General features: G+C 39.6%; 3 protein-coding genes across 3 annotated transcripts in view; 1 reads left to right on the top strand and 2 right to left on the bottom strand.

Moving 5' to 3' along the window:
• The window catches only part of LOC110568491 (contactin-associated protein-like 3), a 241,642-nt gene that overhangs the window by 82,337 nt on the left and 131,372 nt on the right, over window positions 1-27,933 (top strand). The window lies entirely within an intron of this gene.
• Window positions 9,157-10,379, bottom strand: LOC110568485 (pro-neuregulin-3, membrane-bound isoform-like). The gene has a single exon (XM_064361692.1). The coding sequence runs from the start codon at window positions 10,372-10,374 to the stop codon at window positions 9,157-9,159; it is 1,218 nt and encodes a 405-aa protein (XP_064217762.1). The 5' UTR covers window positions 10,375-10,379.
• On the bottom strand, window positions 20,529-22,005 carry LOC135268629 (MORF4 family-associated protein 1-like). The gene has a single exon (XM_064361279.1). It carries the CDS (start codon window positions 21,937-21,939, stop codon window positions 21,556-21,558), a length of 384 nt encoding a protein of 127 aa, XP_064217349.1. The 5' UTR covers window positions 21,940-22,005; the 3' UTR covers window positions 20,529-21,555.

Genomic DNA, 27,933 nt, shown 5'->3' with positions numbered 1-27,933 from the left:
GGGTGAGCTGCTGAACTCTGAGCAGGCCATACTGAAAGGTGGCATCTGATGTGAAAACTGAATCACAGGAGAAGTTAGCCTGGAGGAATCTTTGTGAGCTTACTTGCTAATCTGTAACGTGGTAAAGAATAACTGCCTTATGGGATTACTGTGGTGGGAGGAACTAGCCAGGAGGAGACTTGCGTAAAGAGGTCCCAAAGACCCTTTGATTCCAAAATCCTAAAATTCTGACTTTTTTTTTTTTTTTTTGGGATGGAGTCTCTTTCTGTCACCCAGTTGGAGTGCACTGTCGTGACCTCGACTCTCTGCAACCTCCATCTCCCAGGTTCAAGCGATTCTCCTGCCTCAGCATCCCGAGTAGCTGGGACTACAAGTGTGCACCACCATGCCTGACTAATTTTTGTATTTTTAGTAGAGACAGGGTTTCATTATTTTGGCCAGGCTGGTCTCAATCTCCTGACCTCAAGTGATCTGCCTGCCTCAGGCTCCCAAAGTGCTGGGATTACAGGAGTGAGCCACCATGCCTGGCCCAGAATTACAATTTTTGTGTCTATTTAGAAACTCAAAAATGTACTTTAGAGTTATAAATATGACATCTAAGCATTCTGAGGTATAGGGAGAAATGTTTAGAAATGAGTAAGTTCTGAATCATCCACACACCATCTGGAGTTCCAGTTAGATATTCATTTGGTTTAATAAGCACATCTGAGAGATGAAGGTGGAAGATATTGCTACAATTTTATGAACCTTAGTTTAATCATATGTTTTCTTATAACCCACAAGGTACCAGGCATTGTGCTAGGCACTGGGGGTTCAGAGCATACTGTGAGAGAAGATAATGGTGAGAGATGGTCCATAAACAACTATTCAAATAAAATAATACTTGAACATGAGAAATACTATTAGCAACAGCAATTATAAAAGGAGTCATGATGTAGAGTGAATGGGTGGGTCTTGAACAGTAATCTTAGTCGGGCGGGAACAGAGAAGGTGAAACTGAAGAAGTGATATTCAGTCTGAAAATTGAGTGGTAGAAGGAGCCAGACAGAGAGGATCTGGTGGAGGAACATTATGACACAAGGGACAGGAAGATCAAGGCCTCGGAAATAGGGACCAGCTTGAGGGATTTAGGGGAAGAAAAAGGTTCATTGTGACTGGCAATCAGCAAACACATGGGAAGGGTGTGGGAGATGGAACCAGACAGGGAGTGCTCAGAGCTTTGAGGGTCTTGTAAAGCAAGGGCGATAGAGGCTGAGAACTGAGGAAAAGGTGTCAGGCTTGTTGGAGTGATGCTGGTGATCATTGCAGCATCAGCATCAGAGTTGTGAGAAAGAAAGTCAAATTGTAAAAGGTTTAAAATTAGTGAGTATGGGAAAAGCAGAAGCAGTGGCTTCATATTTTTCTTTCCTGGAGAGAGGTGCTGAAGGCATTCAGGAGTAGGAAGAAAGAAGGCTTGGAAGTTCCACGTGATTCACTCTAAGAAGGAAAGTTACTACGTATAGATGATGGATAGATGCAGAGATACATATAGAAAAATAGGTAGATTATGTATGGATAAATGTAAAGATAGATGACATATAGCAATAGAAGAAAAAAATGCATGCCAGTTGTTGATGGTTACATCTCTAGCAGAAATAATATCACTAGAAATAATCCACCAGCACCATTTTCTGACGTGTTAAGAAGTCGACAGGTAGCGTTGCATCACTGGGATGGGCATTGTCGCCAGTTCTTATGCATTTCATTCAAAACATTCTCTCTACCAGGTAACATTGTATATTAGGATTTTTCCATGTATATGTAATTTTTTTAAGCTACCCAAGAGCAGAACCAGCATTATTTTAGAAGTACATTTGAAACCTCTTTGCTGGGCATGCTTCTGGGAAATGGAACATGGTAGGTTAGTCAGCCATGCTGTGGCTATGGATTGGATTCAGCCATGCTGTGGCTATGGATTGGATTCAGGTGCACTGTCGCTATGGATTGGATTCAGGTGTGCTGTCGCTATGGATTGGATTCAGCCATGCTGTGGCTGTGGATTGGATTCAGCCATGCTGTGGCTATGGATTGTATTCAGGTGCTCTGTGGCTATGGATTGGATTCAGGTGCGCTGTGGCTGTGGCTATGGATTGGATTCAGGTGCTCTGTGGCTATGGATTGGATTCAGGTGCGCTGTGGCTGTGGATTGGATTCAGGTGCTCTGTGGCTATGGATTGGATTCAGGTGCGCTGTGGCTATGGATTGGATTCAGGTGCGCTGTGGCTGTGGATTGGATTCAGCCACGCTGTGGCTATGGATTGGATTCAGGTGCTCTGTGGCTGTGGCTTGGATTCAGCCACGCTGTGGCTGTGTACTGGATTCAGGCAGCCTGATCGTCTTTGCATTGCTGCCAAACAGGCAGCGGTCTCATGCTTCATTTCATGGTGATTCAGACTAAAACTACACTTAGGAGGATCATTGTTAAACAGCTACTGAAGATTCTGATATTTGAAGATAATATCCACTAAAAGGCAATATTTCTCAGAACACTTTGGAATTCTTGGTATAGACTTGAGGATTTAGTGGATTTTTTTCCCTAATTTTGATGAGAGTTACATCACAGTGTATAAAAATATAAAGTGCAGTTAGCCTCTGCGAAAGTCATGCTTGGAGTGAAAACATAGAGTCATGATAGACATAAATACATATATGTATTTTTCTGGCACATGTGTATCAGTAAAATACAGTCGTACCATTTTGATCAGCAAGAGACATTTTATATTACCTTTCAATTTATATAAGCTAAATTAGCTTTTCACTTATATTTATTTGCTTCTAGTTTATTGTTTAAAAATGAATGAGATTTTATCTTAAAATTGCCTTCAGGAAATCAAATTGGATAAGATTAGTTTTCTTTTTTTTTTTTTTTTTTCAGAAAAATAAATGTTTATTGATTTTAAAAGATCACAGAAATTGAAATGAAAGAAATTGAAAATGCATTTATATATTCCCCAATGTTTATAATAAAAATTATCATCTGGATTTTTTTAGGTTTAGTGAGTATCATTTAAATTGTGAAACCAATTTAAATGGACTTCAGTTTTAAAATATTCAGACTTTCCTATAGCACATTTACATATGAGTCTATCAGATTAGCCAAAATCTCACTAGGAACATTTTGTGTCTAATTATTTTGTTACTTTGAAGTGCAAAAGAATTCACTCAATTGTATTATTGCCAGAGCAATTTGAAAAATTACACCATATTTAAACTCTTAAGAGAATACACAAATATAACTTCACTGTATGCAATGAATATTGTTTATTTTTAAAAGATTCACATTTTGTTTTTTAAAAATTTACTGAATTTCAAACCTGAAATTCTCTCAAATATTCTTAATTATTGTCATATAGCTTGTTCTTGATTTCTACAAATTCATATTTTATTATCAAAAACAGGTCATAAACCTCCTAGTCATCCTCTCAAGAGCAAAGTGAAACAAAGTGAAAATGAACAAGTCTTCTTAGAGCCTTTGGAGAGTGGAAGTCACAGGGCAAACTGCTACTTTAAAAACTGGAGAGAAAGATAAATACAAAGTCATAAATTACGGGGAGCAGTAGCCATTGCTGGAGTCAGAAACTGGTAAAAACACTTCAACATCACTTGACTAACAGCTGGACACTGAGTGTGGACAAGCTTGAAATATAAAAACTTCTGGAGGACCAGCCTGAGAAGGATTGTCACAATTTCATGAGTTTTCCTTCCAGAAACCTCTACAGTTTCTCATGGTGAAGATAGAAAAGTCACCTAATGTATCTGGCAGGAGAAAAGGAAAAATTATCATTTAAAATATACTCAGAATGTTCTGTGTTCCTTAACAAAGGCCTTTCCCCAGAGGAAACTATTGTACCAGAACCTAACCACCATAAGAAATACCCGATTGCAGCTTCCTCTAACATTCAACATCGGAAGGAAATATGTAATTTGAAACCTCTTTAGTTTCCCTGTCTCACGTAAGGGGAGGGCTGTGGGCAAAAAAAAAAAGGCTGAAAATCACTTGTGAAAGACCCAACCCTAGGGCTCAAGCCCAGTAGAGGACTGAGCCCTGATCATAGAATTATAAAACACTTTATTTCTCTGCACACCTTACCACCCATAAACTAGCCTCCTAAACAATAACAGAATACAAATTAAAAAACCATGTTTCAGAATTTATTTAGAAAGAATTCTCTAGGGAAACCCAAAGACAACAGGGAAGACAAAAACAAGGGCATCAGAAGGAAATTTTAGCCTCTGACACCTGTAACTATAGTTAACATTAAACAAAAACTGACTGCTAGAGAAAATTTCATTAAAAACTCACAGTAAAGATATACTATGTCAATCCCTTTTACCTAATACAGCATGTCTAGCTTTTCACAAGAAAACTACATGATCTGCTAAAAAGAAAAAAAAAAAATTTTAATCTGAATTTTAAATTCAGATTTAAAGAGACAGACAAAGGAAGAATCAGAACCAAACTCAGATATGGCAGAGATTTTTAAATGATCAGAAAATAAATTTAACGAATTGTTATGCCAAATGATCTAATGACAAAGTTCACAACATGCAATAACAGACGTGTTATGTAGGCAGAGAGAAACACTTCTAAGAAAGAATCCAAAGGAAGTACTAGGAAAGAAAAAATCTGAAAAAGTTGATTTAACACTCTCAAGGAAAGACTCAGTATGCTTAAAGATATATCAATAGAAACTTTAAAAACTGAAAAGCAAAGAGAAAAATAATGAAAACACAATGGAACAGAGCACTGCAGAACTAGGAGACAATTTACAAAGGTGTAACACACATTATGGGAAGGTAGGAAGGAAAATCAAGAGAAAACAATATAGAAAAGGTTTTGAAGTAATAGTAGGTGAGAACTTTCCAAAATTAATGATGAACACAAAACCACAGATCCAGGAAGCTGGAGAATACCAACCATGAAATATACTCTACATTATGCATGTCATATTCAATCTGCACAAAATCCAAAACAAAATCCTGAAACGAGACTGGGAGTGTGCAATGGCGGGAAGGGAAAACACCTTACCTATAGAGAACCAAGTATAAATATTACAGACTTCCACACAGAAACTATGAAACCAAGTGAAGGTAGTAAATTCAAGGGTAAAAGTAAAAACAGAACCCACCATCACCAGTTTAGAATTTTGTTACCAGTGAAATTTATTGTACAAAAGTGAAGGAGAAATTCCTTCTCAGACAAACAAACATTAAGGAATTTTTTTGCCAGTAGATGTACCTTGAAAAAAATGCGAAGGCTTCTTCAGAAAGAAGGAAGACTATATGTCAGAAACTCAGACCTATTTAGGGAAAGGGAGAGAGGTACAGAAAAAAAAAATATAAAGGTAAAATAAAATATTTTTCTTATTTTTATTTGAACGAACAGAGATAACTGTTCAAAACTAATAGCAACAGTGTACTGAGTGGTTATAGTTTATGAATAAGTAAAACGAACGACAGCAATGTTATAAGGGATGAAAATAAATAATTGGAAGTACTTTTTATAAGTTTGCTACGCAAGAGCAGTATTATTTGAAAATAGGCACAGATCAGTTGTAAATGTACAGTGCACTCTAGGGAATCACTAACCAAATATATCACGGAAGCACAATTGATATGCTAACAGAGAAGATAAAATGCTGTCACCTAAAATACTTAATTAGATCCAAAAAAGAGAAAAATGGAAGGCAAAGAAAAAGAAACAAAAACTCTAGTCATCAGTGGATAAAAAACATTTATAAATATGATAGGTATTAATCCAGAAATATCAAAAATCACTATAAATATAGTCTAAATATACCAATTAAAACAAACTCTCAAAGTATGTTTTTAAAAATAAGATGCAAGTATATGTTGTCTATAGGAAATTCACTTTAAAAATAGTGGCACAGGTGCCATAAATATGAAGTGGTAGAGTAAGATATGCCGTACTAACACGTATCCAACATAGTATGGTGTGACTATATTAATTTCAGGCAAAGAAGACTTCAGTTCAAGAAAAAAATATCAGGAATAAAAAGGAGCATTAGATTATGATAAAGGAGCCAACTTTCCAGGAAACATAACAATTTTTTTTAAGGTATGGTGCCTATAAACACAGCATAAAAATATATAAGGCAAAAACTAGTAGAACTACAAGGGAAAATAGATTAATTCACTATTTTAGTTAAAGACTTGCACCCTTCTATCCAGCAAGCAGGCTATCAGTAAGGATATAGTTGACTAAATAGCAGTATCAACCAACTGGATCTAATTGACATTTATAGAAGAGTTAATCTAACCGTAACAGAATATACATTCTTCTCAATTTCACATAAAATATTCACCAAATTCTGGGATGCAATACATATCTTAATACATAAAAAATATATAAATCATGCAAAGTATTCTTTCAGATCATTTTGGGATTAAAATATAAATAAGAAACATGTGAATCAAAAGACATGAGGCCAGAGAAATTAGAAATAAAAGTGAACTAAAAGAAAATAAAAATACAACTCATCAAAATTTGTGGAATGCAACAAAAGCAGTTCTTAGAGGGAAATTTATAGCACTTAATGCATATATTAGAAAAGAAGAAAGATCTAAATATTAATAATCTAAGTTTCTACCTTAAAAATACTAGAAAAAGATCAATATCTACAGTCATCAGAAAGAAGAGAAATAATAAAACTAGAGCAATATCAATGAAATTAAAAACAGAAAATCAATGAAAAGAAAATTTGATTATTTGAAAAGATAAATACAATTGGCAAACCTCTAAAAGCCAGTTTAAGAAAAAATGAAAGACAAAAATTACTGATATAAAGAATGAAGGAAGGATCATTACTACTAATCTCTTCAATATTAAAATATAATAAATATATGAACAACTCTATGCTCACAAATTTGATAATTTATATAAAATTGATCAATTCCTTAAAAGACACAATCTACAAAAACCAGAAGTAGATAATCTGAACATGTCTACATTTATTAAAGGAATAAAATTAATAGCCTGTAACTTTCCAGAAAGAATCTATGTTACCTGGGGTTTGGTGTTGAGCTTTTAGATATAATGCCAAAAGCATAACCCATGAAAGAAAAAATTAAAATTTTAGGCTTTATTAAAATTAAAAATATTTGCCCTTAAAGATACTGTGAAGAGAATGAAAAGATGAGCCAAAGACTGAAACAAATACTTGCAAAACACTGAACCATATCCCATTCTTTAGATCTACTCAAAAATTCACAACTCACAGGCATAAAGACATATTAATTTTCTTTGATTTCTCTCCCTGCAAAAATAGTGCAGACATATATATTGAGCCATGCTAAATGGAAAATTCAAACCCACTACCCTATTTAAAGAATGCCAATGATTTTTGTAAAGGAATTTAATTCTGCTGCCATTAATAGATATTTTAAAGTCAGTCTATCTGCCCAAGAAAGGTTGCAACATAGTCATTGAACATGGCCATAGGCCAGATGTTGTGCCATGCATGCACAACCACGTCTTCACTCACTGTGATCCAAGTGTTGGCAACAGCATATACAGCATTCTTTATGCTAAACTCCTTTTGAAAACTTTCCACACCCAGGCTGCTGTTCACTGCTGTTAGCATTCTGTTCAACAAAGTGTTTTTATATTTACTCTTAATTGATCTAAGGGTACCCTGGTCACATGGCTGAATTAATGAAATCATATTTGGGGAAAACTACATGGCATAAACATTATTTTTGAGTAGAATTTCAGCTGGAGGATGAACAGAATAGTTGTTAAGGAATAACAAAATCTTGTAGTCCTCATCCAGTTTAGCCTCCCTGCAGTGATCATCAACCACTGGTACAGATGTTTGTAAAACCAGATAGAAAAGCTATCTCCGGTGATTCATGCCCTCCTGCTAGCATAATAATAGACTGGTAGGAAGTTAGCTCTTTGACAACATAGAGAACTCAAGCTTATGCCTATCACAGCAAGTCTACACTTAAGCATGCCTGCTGCATTAGCACATCCTGGTGCAGTGCAGTTATTGTGTCCTTGGCATTCTTAATTCCTCTAGTAGTTGTTCATTAGTTTCTTTCTGGGGCAATAACACCAAAACAGTGATGTTCCATCAGCATTACAGACTTGTTCTGGTATCAGGTTTTTAGCAGTGATGACATTGGCAAACTTGTCAATGAATTGCTCTGCTGCTTTATGACAAGCAGATGATTTATCACCAGAAGGCTTTACAAATTTGTCTTTTAAAACTTTCTGCAGCCAGAGTGTTGAATCTTCACAGTTCCCTTTAATTTTCAGCTCACTGTGATTGATATTTTCTTGTTTCGTGACCAGAATACGATTAAGTGTCATATGTTTACCATGACACTGCTGGATCCATTCTTTCAATACTCAATCAAGATCTTTATTTTTAGCTTTAGAGTGTTTTTCTATTTTTCATTAACTTCTGTTTATCACTTTCAGGGTAGAACTTCAACAGTTTAGCACTCTGTTTCTTCAAGTCATGTATGGTAGTCATTGTACCATCATACACTTCTGTAAGATGGCCCACACTTACACTGCTGTTCAATTTCTCCAACAGCTTGACTTTCTGTGTTCTAAATTAACATACATCCTTCTTCTTCTTATCATTGTTACTCATAGAGGTATCTACAGGCCTTTTTAACATTTTCGACAAATGTCATCATATCCTTGACATCACAGAGCATAGCATAAGCAAAAACACTTCAGTGAGTAATGAACTTAGGTTTGGGCCCCATATGGATCATCATTAGGAACCTACTGCTGGTGCTTCCTGTCTGCACATGTGCCGTTTTATTACCATTGTGGGCATACTTGTGTGGGAGCATCTAGGTGTACACTGAAAATACGTATCAAAGATGAATAGTACCTGAAGGGTCTTTATTTTCCCTTGGGGGGTCACTGAATAAACTGTGAGTGGTGTGCTTGTGTTTTGACTGCAACCTGTCACATGAGGTCGGGTGTAAAATTTTCCAGTTGCGGCATCACGCCAGTGCTCAAGAATCTTATATTTTGGAGCATTCTGGAGTTTGAATTTTCAGATTAGGGATGCTCAACCTGTATTGTTCTTCAGAATGCTTGTGTTAATTGTTCCCAGGTTCATTATGTTAAAGTCAAAAATCCATCTCTGCGTTGAAGGTCATCTCCATGAATTCAATTCCCAAGTGGTTTGGATCCGATAAGATGGAATCAGTTTTCAGCAGAAATTGATCACAACGGACTCCTTGGTAGCCTTCTTTGCACCGACAGTGTTTATGTGATCCAGTCAGGGCTTTGATCACAAAGCACTCGCCATCATTGAGACAGTATGCAAGGTCCTTGTCTCGGCAGGGTTTGAAGTGCTCAGATCGCTCTGTGGAATATGTCGTCGTATGAAATTTGGGGCTGGTGCTAGTTTCTGGTGTCGTGGTGGTAGAGGACGAGGAAGAGGAGGAAGAAGACGAGGCAGCATCCTGAAAGGGAGACAGGGTCCAGGAGGGAGTAGAATCGTGAAGGTAGGAGGAGGTAGCGTATGCCGCAGTGGGCCAGGAGGGCATTGCCTGGGTGCTTGGGGTTCCTGGCACCGGGGGTCGGGAGCCCGGCGTGCTGCTACTGAAGAACGCGGCCGTGGTGGATACGACCGTCGGGGGTGCCGCAGTGTTCCGTGCTGTGGTGGAGCGCGGGCTGGCCCGGATGGGCACCCGGTGCCTGGGGAAGCGACTGGGCGCCCAAGTGATGGTGGTCAGGCGGGTGCTAATCCGGTTAGGCGTCCTGGAGGAGGCGGCGCCCCCGGCGGAGGGGGTGGCGGGGGACGTGGTGGAAGTGGTCGTGGTGGTGGTCTCCATGGCCTTGGGGAAAGAGCTGGGCTTGGAGAGGAAGAAGGCGTCCTGGCCCATCCCCTTGGAGTCCACCAGGTCGGTGGGCACGTACTCCTTGACGGAGCCCACCACGATCCATTTGAGAAGCATGAGGCTGAGCCCCAGGCCGATGAAGCCGATGAACAGAGGCACCACGGACAGCCACGTCTGCTGCCGGTTCCACACGATGCAGTCGCTACAGCGTAACTCCCGGGGGGGCTCGGCCGCCCCTTCGCCGCCGCCGTCCTGGCCCCCGCCCGCCGCTGCCGCCGCCGCAGCCGCCGCGGTGCCCTCCTCAGCCGAGGCGGCGGCTGCCGAAGCGGCACCAGGTGGCGAGGCAGCGGCCGCCCCTTCACTCATCCTAGGAGCCGGTCTTCGCCTTCGCCCCCCGAGGGCCGCGCCAGAGGCATGGGGCTGCGCGTGCTGGGCGCGGGCGCGGGCTCCGGCGGCGGCAGAGGCGGGCTCGGGCGCAGGCAGCGGTCGCGGCGGCCGCATGCCAAGATTGGTTTTCAAGAGTATTAACCAATATTAATGACCATTACTAATGGGAAAAGTGATTCTTTCCTAAGCCTAACTTTAGAAAGTTTGCACTGAGAAACAGATTTTGATTTTTGTTTTTATAGCCACAGTATTTAGTTTTTGTATTTTTAGCTACGTTTCTCAGAAAAATCATTCAAATGGAGTGCTGTATGGACAGAATTATGTTCCCCCAGAATTTATATGTTGAAGCCTCAACCCTGAATGTGGCTGTATCTGAAGACAGGGCCTTTCAGGAAGTAATTAAGGTTAAATAGTTAAATAAGTCATAAGCGTGGAACCCTAATCCTGTAGGACAGTGGTCTTAAAGAAAGAGGAAGAGGGAGAGGGAAAGAGGGAGAGAGAGAGAGAAAGGTCAATCACTGCAGTGTGAGGACACAGTGGGAAGGCGATCGTCCGCAAGACAGGAAGAAAGCCCTCATCTGGCACCCTGGTCTTGGCCTTCCCGGCTTCCAGAGCTGTGGGAGAATAAGTGTGTATCATGTAAGCCTCCCATCTGCAGTACTTTGTTATGGCAGCCTCAGCAGACTAAGGCAGAGCGCCTGACACCTACCCAGACGTGCCTGCTTTTTTCAGCATTCTTTTGTGCTGTGTTAATGATTAATAAGCCTCAACACATAACTTCAAAATAATTATTTGCAGAAAATAGATTCCTTTTGAAATTAACTCACCATATGTACCAGTAAATTACTCTCCGAACAAAATTTGCTATTTACTATATAAACCATTCACCCAAATGCTTCTCATTGTCCACCGTTATCCCTCCATATGAGGCCTTTTATTTCTAAACAGTAATATTTCATGTACCTCAACCATTATCATGGGGCCTAAATGCTCTCTGTGAATTTTAAGTGAAGATGGAACAGAATGCAATCATTCACTTTTAGAAGGAGCCAGTGTAGGCTGTGGGTTTTAGTCTTAGACCTGCGAGTTCAAAGCTTAAGATATTGAAATAACAGCATATATTTTGGATAGGCTATACAAATAATTATTTTAAAGCTATAGTGTTAAATGGCATAAAGGTAACTGTGAAGGCCATAAAATCCCTTTGGAAAGATGTGTAAAGGAGTATAAATCTACTAAGAGATTTGTATCCAGAAAAAAAGGAATCGTGCAGGCGGGGCTCCTGGGAGATACTAGTAACGCAGAGCATTTGGGCAGGCCCCATTCGCCCAAACTGACCATCCATCTGACACGGTTGCCCCCGCCTCCTCTCAGACAAGCTTCCGATCCACCTGCAGCTTCAAGACATCATTCTACTGCTTAACCTAAAATAGCAAAGGAAAATTTTTCTTCAAATGGTATTCGAGTTCGGTGACATTATATAGCTCCAAGTCCTATTTTCTGAAAATAATCTTCAGCCAGCCAGACTTAGAATGGAAAGAGAATTCACACAGAAAAGGAGAAAAAGGAGAGGAAATACATTGAGTAAATGCTTCTGTGTGAAGCACTGTCTGAAATGTTTTACATTTATCGCATTTAATTTTCATGAAGACGTGGGAAAACGAAGGCGTAGCAAGCAAGGTGCATAAACGTCACCATTTGTTTATTCATACTGACATGCGCTAAATAAAGATAGAATTAATGCCTCTGAGTTATTTATATATAAGTTAATTACGTATTTTATCCCAAACATAGAGCAGCCACACATTTTGGACTCTGTGGAAATCACAATTTAAAAAATTCAGCACTGTCTTGTTCCATATTTTCATCCTATCAAACCCTCTGTCTTAAATTTAGAACAGTAAATTTGGACACATTTCCTGGCCAAAGCTTCTTTTGGCATCTGTGAATGAAAAGTGCAGTTATACAGCAATTATCACCATCAGTGGGAGATCCAGAATTCATGTGGCTTGAAGCTGAGTCGAGACACGATGGCTTCAATTTAGAACTGCTGCTAATCCAGTGTCCACGGACACTCTTGTGGAGAAAAGAATGCAAAGTATGGGGTGCAGGACATGATATTAAACAAAATCTCCCAATGTGAGTAGTGGTAAGGAAACAAGGTGGAGGCAGTTTATAGAGGCGATTTGAAAGTTTTCATAGAGTAGAAGCACATCCTGAACCAATCAGGAAAAGTTGGTTTTAAAAAAAAATCATGAAAGCATATTTTGGTGATTCTGTACTGACAGGAGGGAGGATGAGAGAAAAATCAATCAGAAGATTCAAACCTAGAGATAAAGAGACTCAAGCCTGGAGAGAGTCTCTCTCTCTCTCTCTCTCTCTCTCTCTCTCTCTCTGCCTTTCAGTATCTCTTTCTGTCTCTATCTCTCTCTCTCTGCCTCTCTCTCCCACTCCCTTCCCTGGGCAAGAGAGACAGCTGCAGGTGAGGGAAGGGTGGTGTAGAGTGAGGGGCCCAGGCCAGCCTTCTCAGGGGTCGCACCAGGTTGGCGAGGATCTCCGCTGCCCGAGGGCACCGACACAAGATGGGATAATTTAATTGTTTAATTAAATGCCTTGTGCCAGTTTCCTTCCATCCAGTCTGCCAGTGGAAGGAACCTGGCACAAGGCATTTAATTAAACAACCCTGCCCCTCACCCTTAAGTTGGAGAGAACCAGTCCCCAAGCTTCAGATTCCAGAGTAGGATACCAGATCAGGAGGGAGGAAGCACCAGGAGCACACGTAGACCCAGAGCCAAGGGGGAAGGTCTGTACAAAGCTGCCCCTGTCCTAGGTGTCGCTGGTGTGCCTGACTGCCATGGGGAACAGCGGCCACACAACACCCTTGGGAAAATGGTGGGAGAGCAACACAGCATGGCTAAAGATGAGCAAGCTGTTCTGAAAGAAAATACTGACCAAGAACAGATGATCACAACCTTCAAGAGTGGTTTCTTTTGGGGTTCAGTGAAAGAGTGGCTACCATTTTTTTAACTTAACTTTTCTTTACTTTAATTTTCTAACCAAGAATGTATGTGTGATTATACGTTGTTTGTTGGTTGATTAATACATTTATTTTGTATGTCAACAAGGGTTATCTGACTAGTAAGCATATAAACCATATTTTGTTTTTCTTTGTTATTCTCTTGAACTCCTGACCTCAGGTGATCCACCCACCTCCGCCTCCCAAAGTGCTGGGATTACAGGCATGAGCCACCTCGCCCAGCCTCTTTGTTATTCTCTATTTAAAAGCAAACAGTAAAAGGAAATAAACAGAATGCCCTCAAAATATAGACTTATAATCGTGCATTGATGGAGACAAATGAAAAAGCCACACATTTATTTCTATATAATAAAACACAAACTGACATATTAAAATGGGAATTTATTTGTTTAATTACTTAATCGGGTACATTTTGTTTCTTTTCCTTTGGGAGTCACCTGAACATCTTTCAGGGAATTGACCTCCTGGGGATAGTCATCACGGGGTCTCAGCTTTCTGGATTCCTGAGGATGTGCTCTATGCCTGACAGGGTGGATGCAAGGACAGAACGCCTCATGCTTATTTCAGTTTGCTTTTCAGATATACATTTATTTTTCTTTTCTCTCCAGCTCAACATTTAACTTTTCATGCACAGTAAGCATTCACGTTGAATTTATTGTTAATCACACAGCTACCGTCATTTTGGTTTAGCAATATTGCCGACTCATTTAAATGCAAAGAAAACATTTTAATTGTTTTACTCAAACTTCCAAAACAGCTTGAAAACACAATTTGGTGCAGGTTAACCATTTGATTTCAACAAATTCAGATATATAGGGCTGGATTTATTTAATATTTTTTCTAAATGCAAAATTGATATTTCTTATAAATGCTAAGCATTATTTTGTATGAAAAATCAAACTTCTGTGAGAATAAACATTTCTCTTATTAACATAGTCTAAAATATATTTTAAAATTCTAATTTGATAAGAAAATTTTGAATGGGAATAGTTAGTATTCACTCTTTCTGGATTGTTTCTCAACATTGAAATGGACAGTCATCCTCTTAGAAAAAACCCAAAGTGAAGTTCTCAAAACTAGGTTTGAGGAGAATTATAACTGATTTGAGATTTAGTTGACAATGCATCATTCCTGATTGGGAAATGATTATATTTTCAGCAATTGGCATTTGGGCCAATTTAAAGTCATTTGAGATAGATTGTAACTGCAGTTGTTACTGGTGAAATGGAGTATTTGTTCAAGACATCTTGTTCTTTTAACCAATTTTCCTTTTTTTCTTGTGATCAGAACTTATTTCAGATTACTTAGATGAATAGCATATGCTATTCGACCAAAATTTAATGGTCAATGTAGATGCTAACACATTTCTGTATTTACATTTTAAGCACATATTGCAAGCACAATTAATATTCTCAATCTTAAAAACATTTACAGTCGTCTCTCTGCAAGGGATTGGTTCCAGGACCCCCTTGGATATCAGAATCTGTTCATTCCTAAGTTCCACAGTCCGCCTTGTAGAGACTTCCGATACAGAGGGACAACTGTATTTATTGAAAAAATGGTGGCACATTGATTTTAACTCAAAAGTGTAAATGTGCAGGAAACAGTCTTCCTTTAGTACAAAAGGCATATTTGTGCCAGGTGAAATGACTGACTATAAGAACAGTATTTAAAATAAGTTCTGTAGAACTCACATATTACCCAGCCTAGTTAAATAGAAGGCTTATTTGCCTCTGGTGCGTCTATTTTTCAGTCCAACGCATTTTCCTTTTTTTTTTCCTTTTCTCGTTACTTGTCTTTCTTCTTTGTCATCAATATTCACAGTCTTGAAGCATCCCTTTAATTTTCTGATCTATTTGATTTCCTCTAAAATATCATTAGAATACTCTTTACATACTGAGACACACAGTACTAGTTGATTAAATAAATTCTAAGAAAGACATAAAATTAAGCAAACTATTACATTCAGAACAAATGAGAGACATTTAAAGTCATAAACCCCCACCAATCTTTAAATTTTCAGCAAGTAGAAGCTCTGTATGAATATGGTTTTAATTAACAGTCACTTCATTTTAAATAATCACGTCACTTACGGAGGTATGATGTTAAGAGGCTTGGTTTTGCATAATCACTGTGGGAAGGTGGGTGCTCACATGAAAAGCACACCCAGCTTGAACCCAGAGAATTCATGCTATGGGGAAACCGAATGTACGTTCAATGTATCCTTGCTGAGGAATGTTGAAAGGTGTGACTAATCATAGGTACTAATGCCCTGTTGGGACACCCATAGATCCTGAAAAAGAATTCTGAGGAACTTAACACCAGAGCAAGCCTGTTACAGAAGTGTGTAAAACAGAACATCAGAGTAAGCTCACTATAATTACTAGAGCAAACTGAACATGTGCTGACTCTTTAAAGGTGGGATGATGTGTAGCAACTGCAACATTAATTCATATAAATGGAGCTGAATATTTTTTACAGCTTTGTAGCCACTTGCTGCCTGTTTGTATACATTCAGGGTATTCATCTTGCCCAATAATAAAATCAGCTAATTCTGTATTTATGAATTGACATGTTTCTTTGGGTATTGATTTTCCCCCAACAGTTTGGTGATGAGGATGGGATTTCTTGAGTGAGGGTTTCTGTTGGGTCAATTTGTGGGAAGATTTGTGGCCACCTTTTTAAAAACTCATTTTATTGTGATAAAACACACTTAACATAAAATGTGGCCTCCTGGATTAGGGAGGAGACTCCGACTGTTTGCTTAAAAGTCTCCCATTATCTACTTTGGCTCAGCAGGATTGGGTTCCTGGGGAAAATTTCAAACCCTTACTAAAATTTGGAGTTATTATTGAGCAAAATGTGTAATACAGGCTCGCAGGTCCTATATCATTTAGCATAGGTTTTAATGGCAGAAAAGTATGGGAAGTCCAGAAAGTTGCTGGCAGGTGTCTCTTAGAAGGCTTATTTCACTATTTTATGTTTAGAATGGGTAAACTTATGAAAATTCTGCTTTGCAATGGCCAGAGAAAGGCTCTTTTGAGCTAGACAAATTAGTGTATGCATGGAGATTTTAAGGAAGAAAAATTCCGAATCAATGGGTTATCTCTATTTCTGAGATGAAATATTCAGGAATAAACAAAAGAACAACCAAAAATAATGCATTAAGAAATTGGAAGAATAGCTGGGCACAGTGGCTCATGCCTGTAATCCCAGCACCTTGGGAGGCTGAGGCGGGTGGATCACAAGGTCAAGAGATCGAGACCATCCTGGTTAACATGGTGAAACCCCGTCTCTACTAAAAATACAAAAAATTAGCTGGGCATGGTGGCGTGTGCCTGTAATCCCAGCTACTCAGGAGGCTGAGGCAGGAGAAATGCCTGAACCCAGGAGGCGGAGGTTGCGGTGAGCTGAGATCGCGCCATTGCACTCCAGCCTGGGTAACAAGAGCGAAACTCTGTCTCAAAAAAAAAAAAAAAAAAGAAAAAAAAAGAAATTGGAAGAATAGAGTAAGAAACTGAAAGCTCTTTTTTCCCTCTAGCTTCTGATTCCTTCTCTGCTGTCATTCCTTCTGTTTCCTCTGCTTCTCTTCACCATTCTTCGCTCAGTCTGGGATCTCAGAGGAGGGAGGTAATGGTCCCTGGGATGAACTGGAAACCTGGGATGAATTCCCATTAGAAGGAGCAAATTGTTAGCTTTATTAGAGTATCCTGATACTGGATGTCCTAGTTCTGATTCCATCTCTGTGATTCTCTCTAAGCTAAATATGCGAAACATAACTAAGGATCTATAAATGATTCAGAAGAAAGATCAAAGAGTCAGTGAGAATTTGGATAAGAGATTGTATCCTAGAATAAAAAGTTTGGGTTGCTGAATGGTTGGTTGCCTTAACAACTTTGAAGAAATGGAATTCGAGGCCGGGCGTGGTGGCTCACTTCTGTAATCCAAGCATTTTGGAGGCCAAGGCGGGTGGATCACCTGAGGTTGGGAGTTCAAGAACAAATGGAATTAAAAAGGAGTCAGGCTACTATGGCATAGCAGGGACTGAAACTACAGTGTCATGCAAACCAACTTATTTTTCATTTCATGCTCCAAATCGGCCCTATCCCTTTGCAACTGCAGTGACACAAATGCCGGAATCCAAATTGCCTTCCCCCAACTGGATATACTTCTCTTAAGAGTTTTTTTCTATTGCTCTTGGAAGATTCACACAAATTTGTGGAAGTGTTCTGCAGCATTTTTTCAACGTATAGCTATACATACGAGGATATAAACTGGCTGCTGTGTGATGTGTTGCCTCTGGCTGACTTGCTCAACTAGTAGAACAGGTGTGATAGAGGCCAAATTATAACCCCTGATCAGGGAGTGCTGTGGCCTCAGGAAACTGGCCATTGACCTCTTTCCATAACTCAGTGTGAGAGACTGCTAATGGCAGTCTTTGGAGCCTGTCTGCATATGGTGACCTTTAGCGATGCTACAATAATGCACTCAAGAGTCAGGTGTGCCCCTGTTGCTTTTCATCAGCAGTTCACTGAAGCCGTTTCTAAATTTTGGGGGCCCAATCAAAGAGAAGATCAGAATATATCCTTGGTCATCTACCTTCCTACCTTCTTTTTTTTTGAGATGGAGTCTCACTCTGTTGCCCAGGCTGGAGTGCAGTGGCACAATCTCAGCTCACTGCAAACTCCACCTCCCGGTTCAAGAGATTCTCTTGCCCTAGCCTCCCAAGTAGCTGGGACCACAGGCGCGTGCCACCACACCCAGCTAATTTTTTTGTATTTTTAGTAGAGACAAGGTTTCATCACGTTAGCCAGGTTGGTCTCGATCTCCTGACCTCATGATCCGCCTGCCTCAGCCTCCCAAAGTGAGCCACTGTGCCTGGCCGGTCCTCTACCTTTTATAGCAGCCTTCTTTGCCTGGAATTTCCCTGCCATCAATTGTCAGGAAAAAATATAGTTGGATGGTACGGGCGGACAGTTGGTGCCAGCAGTTCATCTTGGGAAAATGTGGAGAAGAACTTAAGACTGCAGTGTTAGCTGCCAGTTAGAGTTATTCACAGAGGGGACAGATTTTACTGTGATCCACCCACAAATAAAGGAATGCTCTAATGGAAAGTTGATATATCACTACCGTAAGAAACAGGAATATTTGGAAAGGGGCTGCCAAAGAGATTAAGGACGACGCGAAGGATTCAACCTGAGTCTGAAGCTTTAGTATCTCCTCTAGGAGACTTTTCTCCTGAGAAACCAGATGAGAAATAATTGACAAATGGTGCAAACTAGTGTGCAAAATTGACATAATGAGGAAACCTTTGAGTTGGGAAGCAATGAGCTTTATGTGTCTGTTTCTTTTCCCTATCTTAATTTTTTTTTTGAACCCTGGAGCCATGTATTCTGTAATTTCTTCTGACCTTTTTTGTTTGTTTATTTTAATGTTTTGGTATCTCTGGACAACCTTCTGTCTGTTCTTACTGCTCTAAAATTATTCTGCAAATAGATCCTTTGTTAAAGAAACATGCTTTTATCTAGTCTACTGATGCACCTGACTATTTGTTGGAAAGAGACTCACTGTGTAAACTAATTCCCCACCCCCACCCCCACCCCATTCTGTATTCTGGGTGAATTGATTTTGGAGCCCTGGCAGGCAAGACACCTGATGTGGTAAAGATGTGCCTTCTGAAACCAATGGGGACTGGGGGAGTGGCAGTCTCACCTTGCACTGGAAGAGATCAAGAAGTTCACAAGAAGTACATCCATCTTTCTGAATCCCAGGAATAAATATTGTAGTAAAATGTATTAATCCTATAATGATAGTTTACAACATGGAATAAATAGCTCAATTATAAGAAATAGAATCTATACATGCTTTAATTAGGAAAATGAGCTGTAACGAAGGGCATTCACTTTGTAATACTTCTATACTACCTGTGAAAAGGGAAGGAAAATTTGACAGGGAAGGTGGACTTGTTTATAGATTTGTACAAGATCTTACAGAAATAAACATGTTTGGGATTCTTCTGGCACCTGTGCTTGTGCTACCTGACCTACTAATTACAATACCTATGTCAACTGAATATTTTTCTGCATTAGACTTTTGTGCAGGTTCCTCTTTACATTTATCTATGGCACCTTTCAATATTCGTGGCAATGGATTTCTCAGGATTTAGAGATTCACCAACTATATTCTCTAGACATTTGCTGTTCAAGAGAACTTAAAGTAATTTTCCTCACCTTAGAGTTTCATGCTGATTCAATATGTGGTTGAATTATTGATAGCCTCTGACACCTGACATGTATTAAGAAGAAAATGTAACTCTGCTACAAATTTTTAGCTTCCTAAGCACATAAAACATCTCTAGATAAATAGCAATATTGCCAAACTGAAGTATTTGGGGCATTTGTGACTAGCCAATAAAAAATAGTCTTATCCTAGAGTTAGCCTATTTTACAAATTAAGCCACCCATCATTAAAAAACAAGTTTGCCGGTTATGGGGATTGGTTGGGAATTGCAGTCAGGGGATCCCTGCCTGTTCTGAAAAGGTGAAGCCTCTCACCGAGATGTTACATGCAACATCACCAGCACCTTTACCGTGGTCATGTTGGCAGTGGCAAATCTGTACAGGTCTGCAGCACCCTCAGTTCTGCAGCAACCTCAGAAGAAGGAATTCAACCAACTGAGGAGCTTAAGGCAGAGGGAGAGACTGAGGCAAGTTTTAGAGCAGGAGTGAATGTTTATTAAAAAGTTTTAAAGTACACTTGGGAGAGGGCCAAGTCAGTGGCCTGAGAGATTCAAGTGCACTGTTTGACCTTTGACTTGGGATTTTATACATTGGCATTCCACGTGCACAGTGGCCTGTCAGCACTTGGGAGGGGTCGTATGTGTAGTGCGTTCCTTGGAATTGTATGCGTGTTCCTAGAAGAAGGTCATATAGCAGTTAAACTCCGCCATTTTGCCTCTTAGGCTTGAGGCCACTCACCCAGCTCCTGAGATCATATCGGGAAGTTTCTGATCACCAGTTTGAGGTGTTTCTATCTGTTGGGAGACTGCCTTTCCCTGACACTAGCTACAACCAATTATTATTTTAGAAAGACGGTGTAACAATGCCTGATCTTCACCTGCTGGTTGCCTGACATTCCTGGGGTTGTTGGGGACGAGGGGGTTCCTGTCTTGCTCTGCTCATGTCTGACTAACTACTGTAACAGTCAGAAGAAGCTGAAAAGCTTTCAAACCTTTTTTTTTTTTTCTTTTCAAGCAACTGAATACTTTTATTAACATGGTAAGTTTTTTTTTTTTTTTTTTTTTAACATGGTAGGGTTTTGACCTCAAATATTTGTTAGGTCTGCTACTGAAATGAACTTACAGCTGGACAACGTATGAACCTTGAAGATGCCTGTTCCAGTCCAGTTTAGGGTCCAATGCAGACGGCTCCATACTCTCATCCCCAGCCCCTCAAGGGCCTTTGTAAATCTTTCACTTTATGCCAAGTCCCCTAACACGCATCAGGGGATTACATCAACTTGTACAGAGTATCAAGATCTCATCCTCTATTTTAGGTTCCATGTCAAATAAAGCTGAGTTAGGTTGCCCAAACAAACTCACCAGATAGGTTACATCAGATAGTGTACCACATAAAATTGAAATTTAGAACAAAATACATCTCTCCTCCTTTGGTCTCACACAGAAATTAGTCTCCAAATACAGACAATACTATCCGTTCTCCAGCTCTTCTCCAGGATCATGAGTCCCAGCCAGGTCGGCCCATCTGCACTCCTCGTCGAAGTCTGGTCCTTTCCTCAGTAGTTGCCGCATGGAGTCGTCTTCCAGAATGAATGCCGCTCCTTCAGCACCTCCAGAGCTGGAGAACTCCAACTGTGAGTCTCACGCGCCACACACAGACCCAAAGTTCCAGGGAGCTGTCAGGTCACACAAGAAAGAGCAAAGCACCTCAAAAATTTAGAAATAACAACCCAAGCCCGGGAATAAATGTGACTACTGCAAGAGCTTACAATCTAGGCCCTAATTCCTGCATGTGAGAGCATTTTCCAAACAAAATTACTTCCCAAACAAAAATACTGAACAATCAAAACTCATATTGAGGTCATTAACCACAGACCATAGCAGAAAACGTAGTGTTAAGTGAGAGCGTAGACAGAGGAAAAAAGAGAAAACAAAGGCTCTCTGGTTTCAGCTTCTCCAGGCTGTCAGCCAATCTCCACCAGCTGACCAGAATCCATTGGCTGCAAACCGCCGACCGCGCTCACGACGACTCGCTCTTCTCTATCCACCGGACCAGCTCCACCAGCATCTCTGCCATCTTCGCGATCTCCTTGGCCTTCTCCTCCGCCTTCTCGCACCTCTTGGCCGCCCGACCCTCGGCTGCGTCGCCCGGGCTCTGGAGGTGGTTGAGGGCGCTCTCCTCCGAGGCCTCCACCTGCGTTTTGATCTGGATGAGCATATTGTCCATCTCCCACAGCTTGCTGCGGTTCCGTAGGTACACCCGCCCGTGCTCGCGCGTCAGCGACGCGATGTCCTCGCGCATCTCGTTGATGACCGGGAGCAGGAACTGCTCGAAATCCTCCTCGGGCTCCAGCACCTCCACCTCCTCCGGTTCCGCCAGCTCGGCGATGTCCAGGGGCCGCATCTCCTCCCGCTGCCTCGGAACCGCAGTAGCGATGTGAGCAGAAGAGCGGCGAACAAAATGGAGTCCCGGCCGTCAACCCGCGCTCTGCGCGTTGCGGCTCCTTTCACGACACAGCCGAGCCTCTTTCTCAAACCTTTTAAGGACCTGTTGTCTCCCCATGTGTATTAGGAATTCCTAACTCTGGTAAACTATCCTACTTTTTCCTGGAGAATAAAGAAGTTGCTAGTGGTGTGCTTACTCAGAACCTAGGCCCTGACTGTAGATCTATTGGTTACTTTCCTGTGTTGTTGGATTCCATTGTTCTGGGGAGGCCAGGCTTTCTACAAGCCACAGTAGCTCTTCTGATTGTGTAACTGCCTAATGGGTTCTTCCTGCTCACTGCAGTAAAGAAAGAGTTTTAATTGATTCAAGGTTGGCCACACCACATTAGAGATGAAGCTGCTATTCATATCAGTCTCATTGGAGGCTCCTAGGTTAGGGATTTTTCAAAGGTCGTTTGTGGGAAGGGCTCGGGGTGGCTAGGCAATGCTTACTTGCTGCTGATTGGTCGGGGGTGGGAAATGATTCTCCTGCATGCTGAGTTACTTCTAGGTGGGGCCACAGGAGTGGGTGGTGGGTCCAGGTGGAGCCATAGGTAGTCAGACATGCAAAAAACCTGAAAAGATATCTCAAAAGGCTAATCTTAGATTCTGCAATAGTAATGTTATCTGCTGGAATTAATGAGAAAGTTGCCTGTCTTGTGACCTCTGAACAAATGGCTAACAATCATTTATGTCTACATTTTCGCAGAATTTAGGCTCCTCTGTTCTCCTAGCCTGGTGGTCTCTCATTAGCTTTAGTTTTGGGAAAGAGCTATTATCGTTTAAACTATAAACTAAATGTCTCCCACTGCTGGCTTGCCTAAACCCAGGAATGATTAAAGGCAGCTTGAAGGTCAAGGGCAAGAGGGGGTTGACTAGATCAGTGCTCCCCACTGCCATAATTTTTTCACGGTTAGAATTTGTGCAAAGGCAGTTTCAAAGCTCAGTTTTGACCCTAGGACATCGAACTTCCATGTACCTAATGTCATTGCTGCTGTTTTACAAATTCATAGACAAAATTTCTAGTGCACTGCCAGATAAGCTACGAGCAAGTCTTATTATCTAATACTAATGTTATTCTAGGCAGGTGGCACCTTTTGAGTCTAGCTGCTCTAAGCCTGATTCATTCAGTATTCTTATTCCCAGTGCTGGCAATATCATTCATTGATGGATCTTGTGTGAGACTCACACAGGGATATAAAATTGCATTTTACGCAGTACATGTTTTATAGGTAGAGATGGCTTTTTCTCAGAATATATTATAAATTACTACAAATGTAAAAATATGGTGAAATAATTTTGTTTACTTTTTAAATGATCTTTGTTGCTGAAAACTAAAATTAAAAATAGTGAACAAGTATCCTAAATGTTTTTGAAACTATTATCATAGTGATTCTCAGACTATCAAGACTATGAACTATTTTCCATAATAGCACACTAATCATAATTACTTTTATGTGCATATCCAATATCTAATATTCAGGGAGAAGGTCACATGGATCATCCAGTTTCATGCTCACAGATTCTGTGAAAAAAAATACATATTTGGTCATAGTTAAAATGGACAAAATAAATGAAATCTATCTGATGGTCAAATAGTAAATATGTCAAACAAACAAATGATTACAATTTTCAGTTAGAATAGCAAAATCACTTAGATCATTGATTTAATAATAGTGATTCCCTAGCTATTTTTTTAGCTGTGCAGGTTGATTATCAGGGATGAAAAAGTGTGAAAACATTCCAATTAAGTAAATTGCTCTGCAGTTGGTGGGAAGGTACTGAGTAATTACTTGTGGTGAGTCCAGAGATGAAGATGGAGTGGGCATCTCTGAGTTATCCAGGCAAAGGAAGACAGATGCTGGGGTTCTCACAGCAGAACAAGAAGCTGGGTTTAGAGAGATTAGGAAGACTAACCCTAACTATCAAGTCAATGCCCCAGTGTTTGCCTGGGACTATTTACATGTTAAACACTGGTGAATACTGGGAGGGCTAAGAAAAGGGTGCAAATCTTGGGGATCCTGGCATAAAATTCAACACTGCAGACATTTATTTTCCTTGAAGAATTCCTGATTTTGCAACAGTGCCTACCACGTCCCAGAATTAGGCTGGTTGTTGAAAGTCTCTGAGAAACCAAAGATCCAAAGATGGCACCAGCATAAAACCCTGAACTTTTATAAAGCATAAAGGTTTATAATTATAATAAGGAAATCTGAGAGCAAGAAGACTTGTTGATCAATCTCACATAGTAAATTTGTCCCAGATCCAAGTCAAATGACAAGTTAGACGAATTACCTGCTTCCAAAGAAGGTATTTTAACATTTGAATAATGTGATCATTTAAAGTCAACAGTCATATATCAGTAAGAACTCCTGTTAAGCTGTGTGATATATTTAGTCATATGCACTGTATACAGAGAGCTAAGTGGCTAGTTCTGTTCTCCTCATTATCTGAATTATTTTAAAAATTACATTAAGTTAATCTTGCTTCATATTTTGGATTGCTTTATGTTTCTGAATGATCATTTTCTCAAAGTTACCAGTAGTAAGCAAACAGAAGGAAACATTTATTTGTCTTTTTTAACATGCACTACACTTTGTTTTTCTCTTTTTGACTTATGATTCCAACATGGTAAATTAATTAATTAAATATATACATATGTATATATACTCTTGCTATCATTGTTTATTCATTTCTTTTCTAACGATTATTTATGTCTTGACCCAAATATAAACTCACTATTTCAGGCCATGCTTTTTCAGTGCTAGAGTACTTTTTTTTTTTTTTTTTTTTTTTTTGAGATGGAGTCTTGCTCTGTTGCCCAGGCTCTCCGCTCACTGCAACCTCCACCTCCCAGGTTCAAGTGATTCTCCTGCCTCAGCCTCATTAGTAGCTGGGACTATGGGGGCACGCCACCACACCTGGCTCCTGTTTTGTTTTGTTTTGTTTTAGTAGAGATGGGGTTTCACTATACTGGTGAGGCTGGTCTCAAACTCCTGACCTCAGGTGATCCACCTACCTCATTCTGCCAAAGTGCTGGGATTACAGGCATGAGCCACTGCGCCCAGCCCCATTGTACTTTGTAGCATGCTTTTCAGATAAACTGAAGCCTCAGGTGACTTACCCTGGCTCTCACAGGTAATTAATGAAAAAGCTGGAGCCATCACCCACATTTCTTAATTCCTACTTCTATTCATTTAATAATGCTAGAATAAGGCAAAGTCACACTTTTCTCATTTTATTTGTGTTAATAAACAATGTATTTTAATGGTTAGTGAAATATTAATAAAAATAATGAATTCAAGAGCACTTTAAAATAATTAAGTACTACTGTTCACATACGCAATTATAGATACTAATTTAAATAAGAAGCAGTTTTGCATGCTACACCATTATCTGTAATATTCTGAAAATAAAAGAGACAAAAGCAGTATCATTCTTGCCTAATGTCAGCTGCTAGTGAGGGGAATACAGATCTAAGAGATTAAGTTGAGTCAGGCTGAGAATCAAAGGAGAAGGTCCGTAGATTCATCCTTCCTTTCAAAGAGTGGCGTTGTGAGAATGAGTAAGAGGAAATGTCACTTAATATTAATACATAATAATAAGCAGCGGTTCCTACTAATTGATTATTTACCATATGCTAGTACTATGCTAAGAGCTTTAGAGATACGTGAGAGTCTTGTGAGCCCTGGTCATCACTCTCCCCAATGTTCAGAGGAGAAGTCTCTGCGTGGTTGAGTATCTTGCCTGCAGTCACAAAATCAGGATATGTTGGGGCTTGGTCTCAGACCCAGGTCTCTCCAGCTTTGCAGCCTGTGTTCATCATATGATGTACCACTTACAGGAAACTCCAGAACTGAGCAGAAGTCTTTGACAGTCGCAGGAGCCAGAATTCTGCTGGAGCCATGGCCTCAATCCTGTTTGTGTCCATGGGAGGGTTCTGTGGCAGACCCAGGCCCCACTCGGCAGCAGTCTCTTCTTCATCCAAGGGCATCCACAGAGTGGGTCGAGGGGGCAGCAGCGGAGGGTTAACAGCTCTTCAGCAGGCACTTGGGTCCACATGCTGGAGGCACTTTTCTGTTTTTTAGACAGCAAATGCCAAGGTTTCCGTTAGTCACTTTCCTCATTGAGGAATCATTAAGGAATGATCGGTCTGGTCTGCATAAGGCCCTGCTCTTGCCTTGGTGTTCATTCATTAATATATCATTTTTTTATACATGATTCATATTTCCCCAGTCTAATACATTTTATTTGTACATATCTTTGAAAAATAATAATTCTTTTGTTCACACATATTTACACTTACATATAATATTGTTTTATATTTTTCATTTTGCTTTTTACTGATTAACTTTTTGCATAAATATAATTGTACTAGTCATACTAAAGTGATAAAGATGATATGTTAATTTTTAATAATCTATAGAAACATTTTAATTGCTTCATAAAATATCATCAGGGCACATGCAATGGTAATTATATTATTAAAGCTCTATACTTAGAAATACAGTTTCTTCATATAACACTTATAAATAACAATCTTATTAACAGGCATTATGGAAAGCAGCTTAACAATAACTTTCATTTGTATAATTCCTTAGAATTTTCAAGTCACTTACAGAATCATCTTCCAACAAGCTATAATTGGGCAAAGCAGTTATTATTATTCCCATGTTAGTCATAAAGAAGCTGAGATTACAGACACTAAAACCTGTGTCCAATATCAGCATAGTCTAGCAATTAAGGAAACAGAATTAGAACTCAAGGACTCATGGACGCTTTCTTACTCCACACACAGACAACTTAAAATAATAACAGGGCATTAAAATAAGAATCTCTTGTAGTACATTTGAGTGTTTGGGAAACTAATAATAAACTGAAGCTGCTGAAAAACCTATTTCTTTTAGACAAGCTTTTCTAACATCTTTGTGAGCACTAACTGAATTGATGCATGAAATTGCATAGGACAGTGGTGGCCCTATGCATAGTAGAGACTTACTGCTTATTTTAAAATTCAGAGACTCGTTTCAGTATCCCATAATTTAAAATAAAGGTTTGATGATAAAAATACACTAAAACAGAAATGACAAATTTGGAAAAATAACAAATTTCTACCAGTCTTCTTAAAAATAATTGTTGATAAGTCTTACATTGACAGATTTTTTTTCTGCTATGGCTGTCAATTTGGGTACTCAACTGTAAGCATCCATGAGCTTAACATTTTGCAGACCAGGATATCACATGAGCATCATCACCGACCGTGACTGTTAGATTTAACTAATGTGACTGCTAAAAATCAAAGTAGAGTGTTGGAAATTTTTCAGTAATGTCATTAATTCCTAAATTATTTGTGAAACATATTTCCAGTATGTAAGTGGACTCCAAGCCACAGATTTCACTCACTTTCATGTATACCTAAGGAACATGTTATGGAAACTGATCATTTTATCTGAGAATATTCATTTTTTATTACTTAATATTATACTTAGCTAGAATGACCTCAAAGACAGAGAATCCACATCAAACTTAAGTGACTGTCTTTCAATAAGAGGGAGCTTTTATACATGAACACAACACACACACACAAATTGCAGAGGAATGCTGTAAAAAATAAATGATTATAATCTTACAAATACATTATCTATATTAACTAGTTTAATTCTTACCAAGATTGCCAGATAGCTATAATTTACATCTACTTTACAAAGAACGATGATGATTTCTCCCAAGGTCACGTGCCTGATAAGACAGAAAAGAATTTGAAGGACAGTGGTTTCCAAAAGCCATTGTCTACACCCTCATTCTTCACAGAGCTGTAAATTTTACTATTTATGTCTAAAATGAAGACGTAAGCCTCTGCAGAATTGTTGAAGGCTGTGTATTTCTATAAAAGCTGGCTTATCCTTCTGGAAGC

Source organism: Aotus nancymaae, unplaced genomic scaffold, assembly GCF_030222135.1.
Source record: "Aotus nancymaae isolate 86718 unplaced genomic scaffold, 86718_ANA_hifiasm-v0.15.2.pri h1tg000041l, whole genome shotgun sequence".
Lineage (NCBI taxonomy): Eukaryota > Metazoa > Chordata > Mammalia > Primates > Aotidae > Aotus > Aotus nancymaae.
This window is presented reverse-complemented; position numbering and strand designations above follow the sequence as displayed.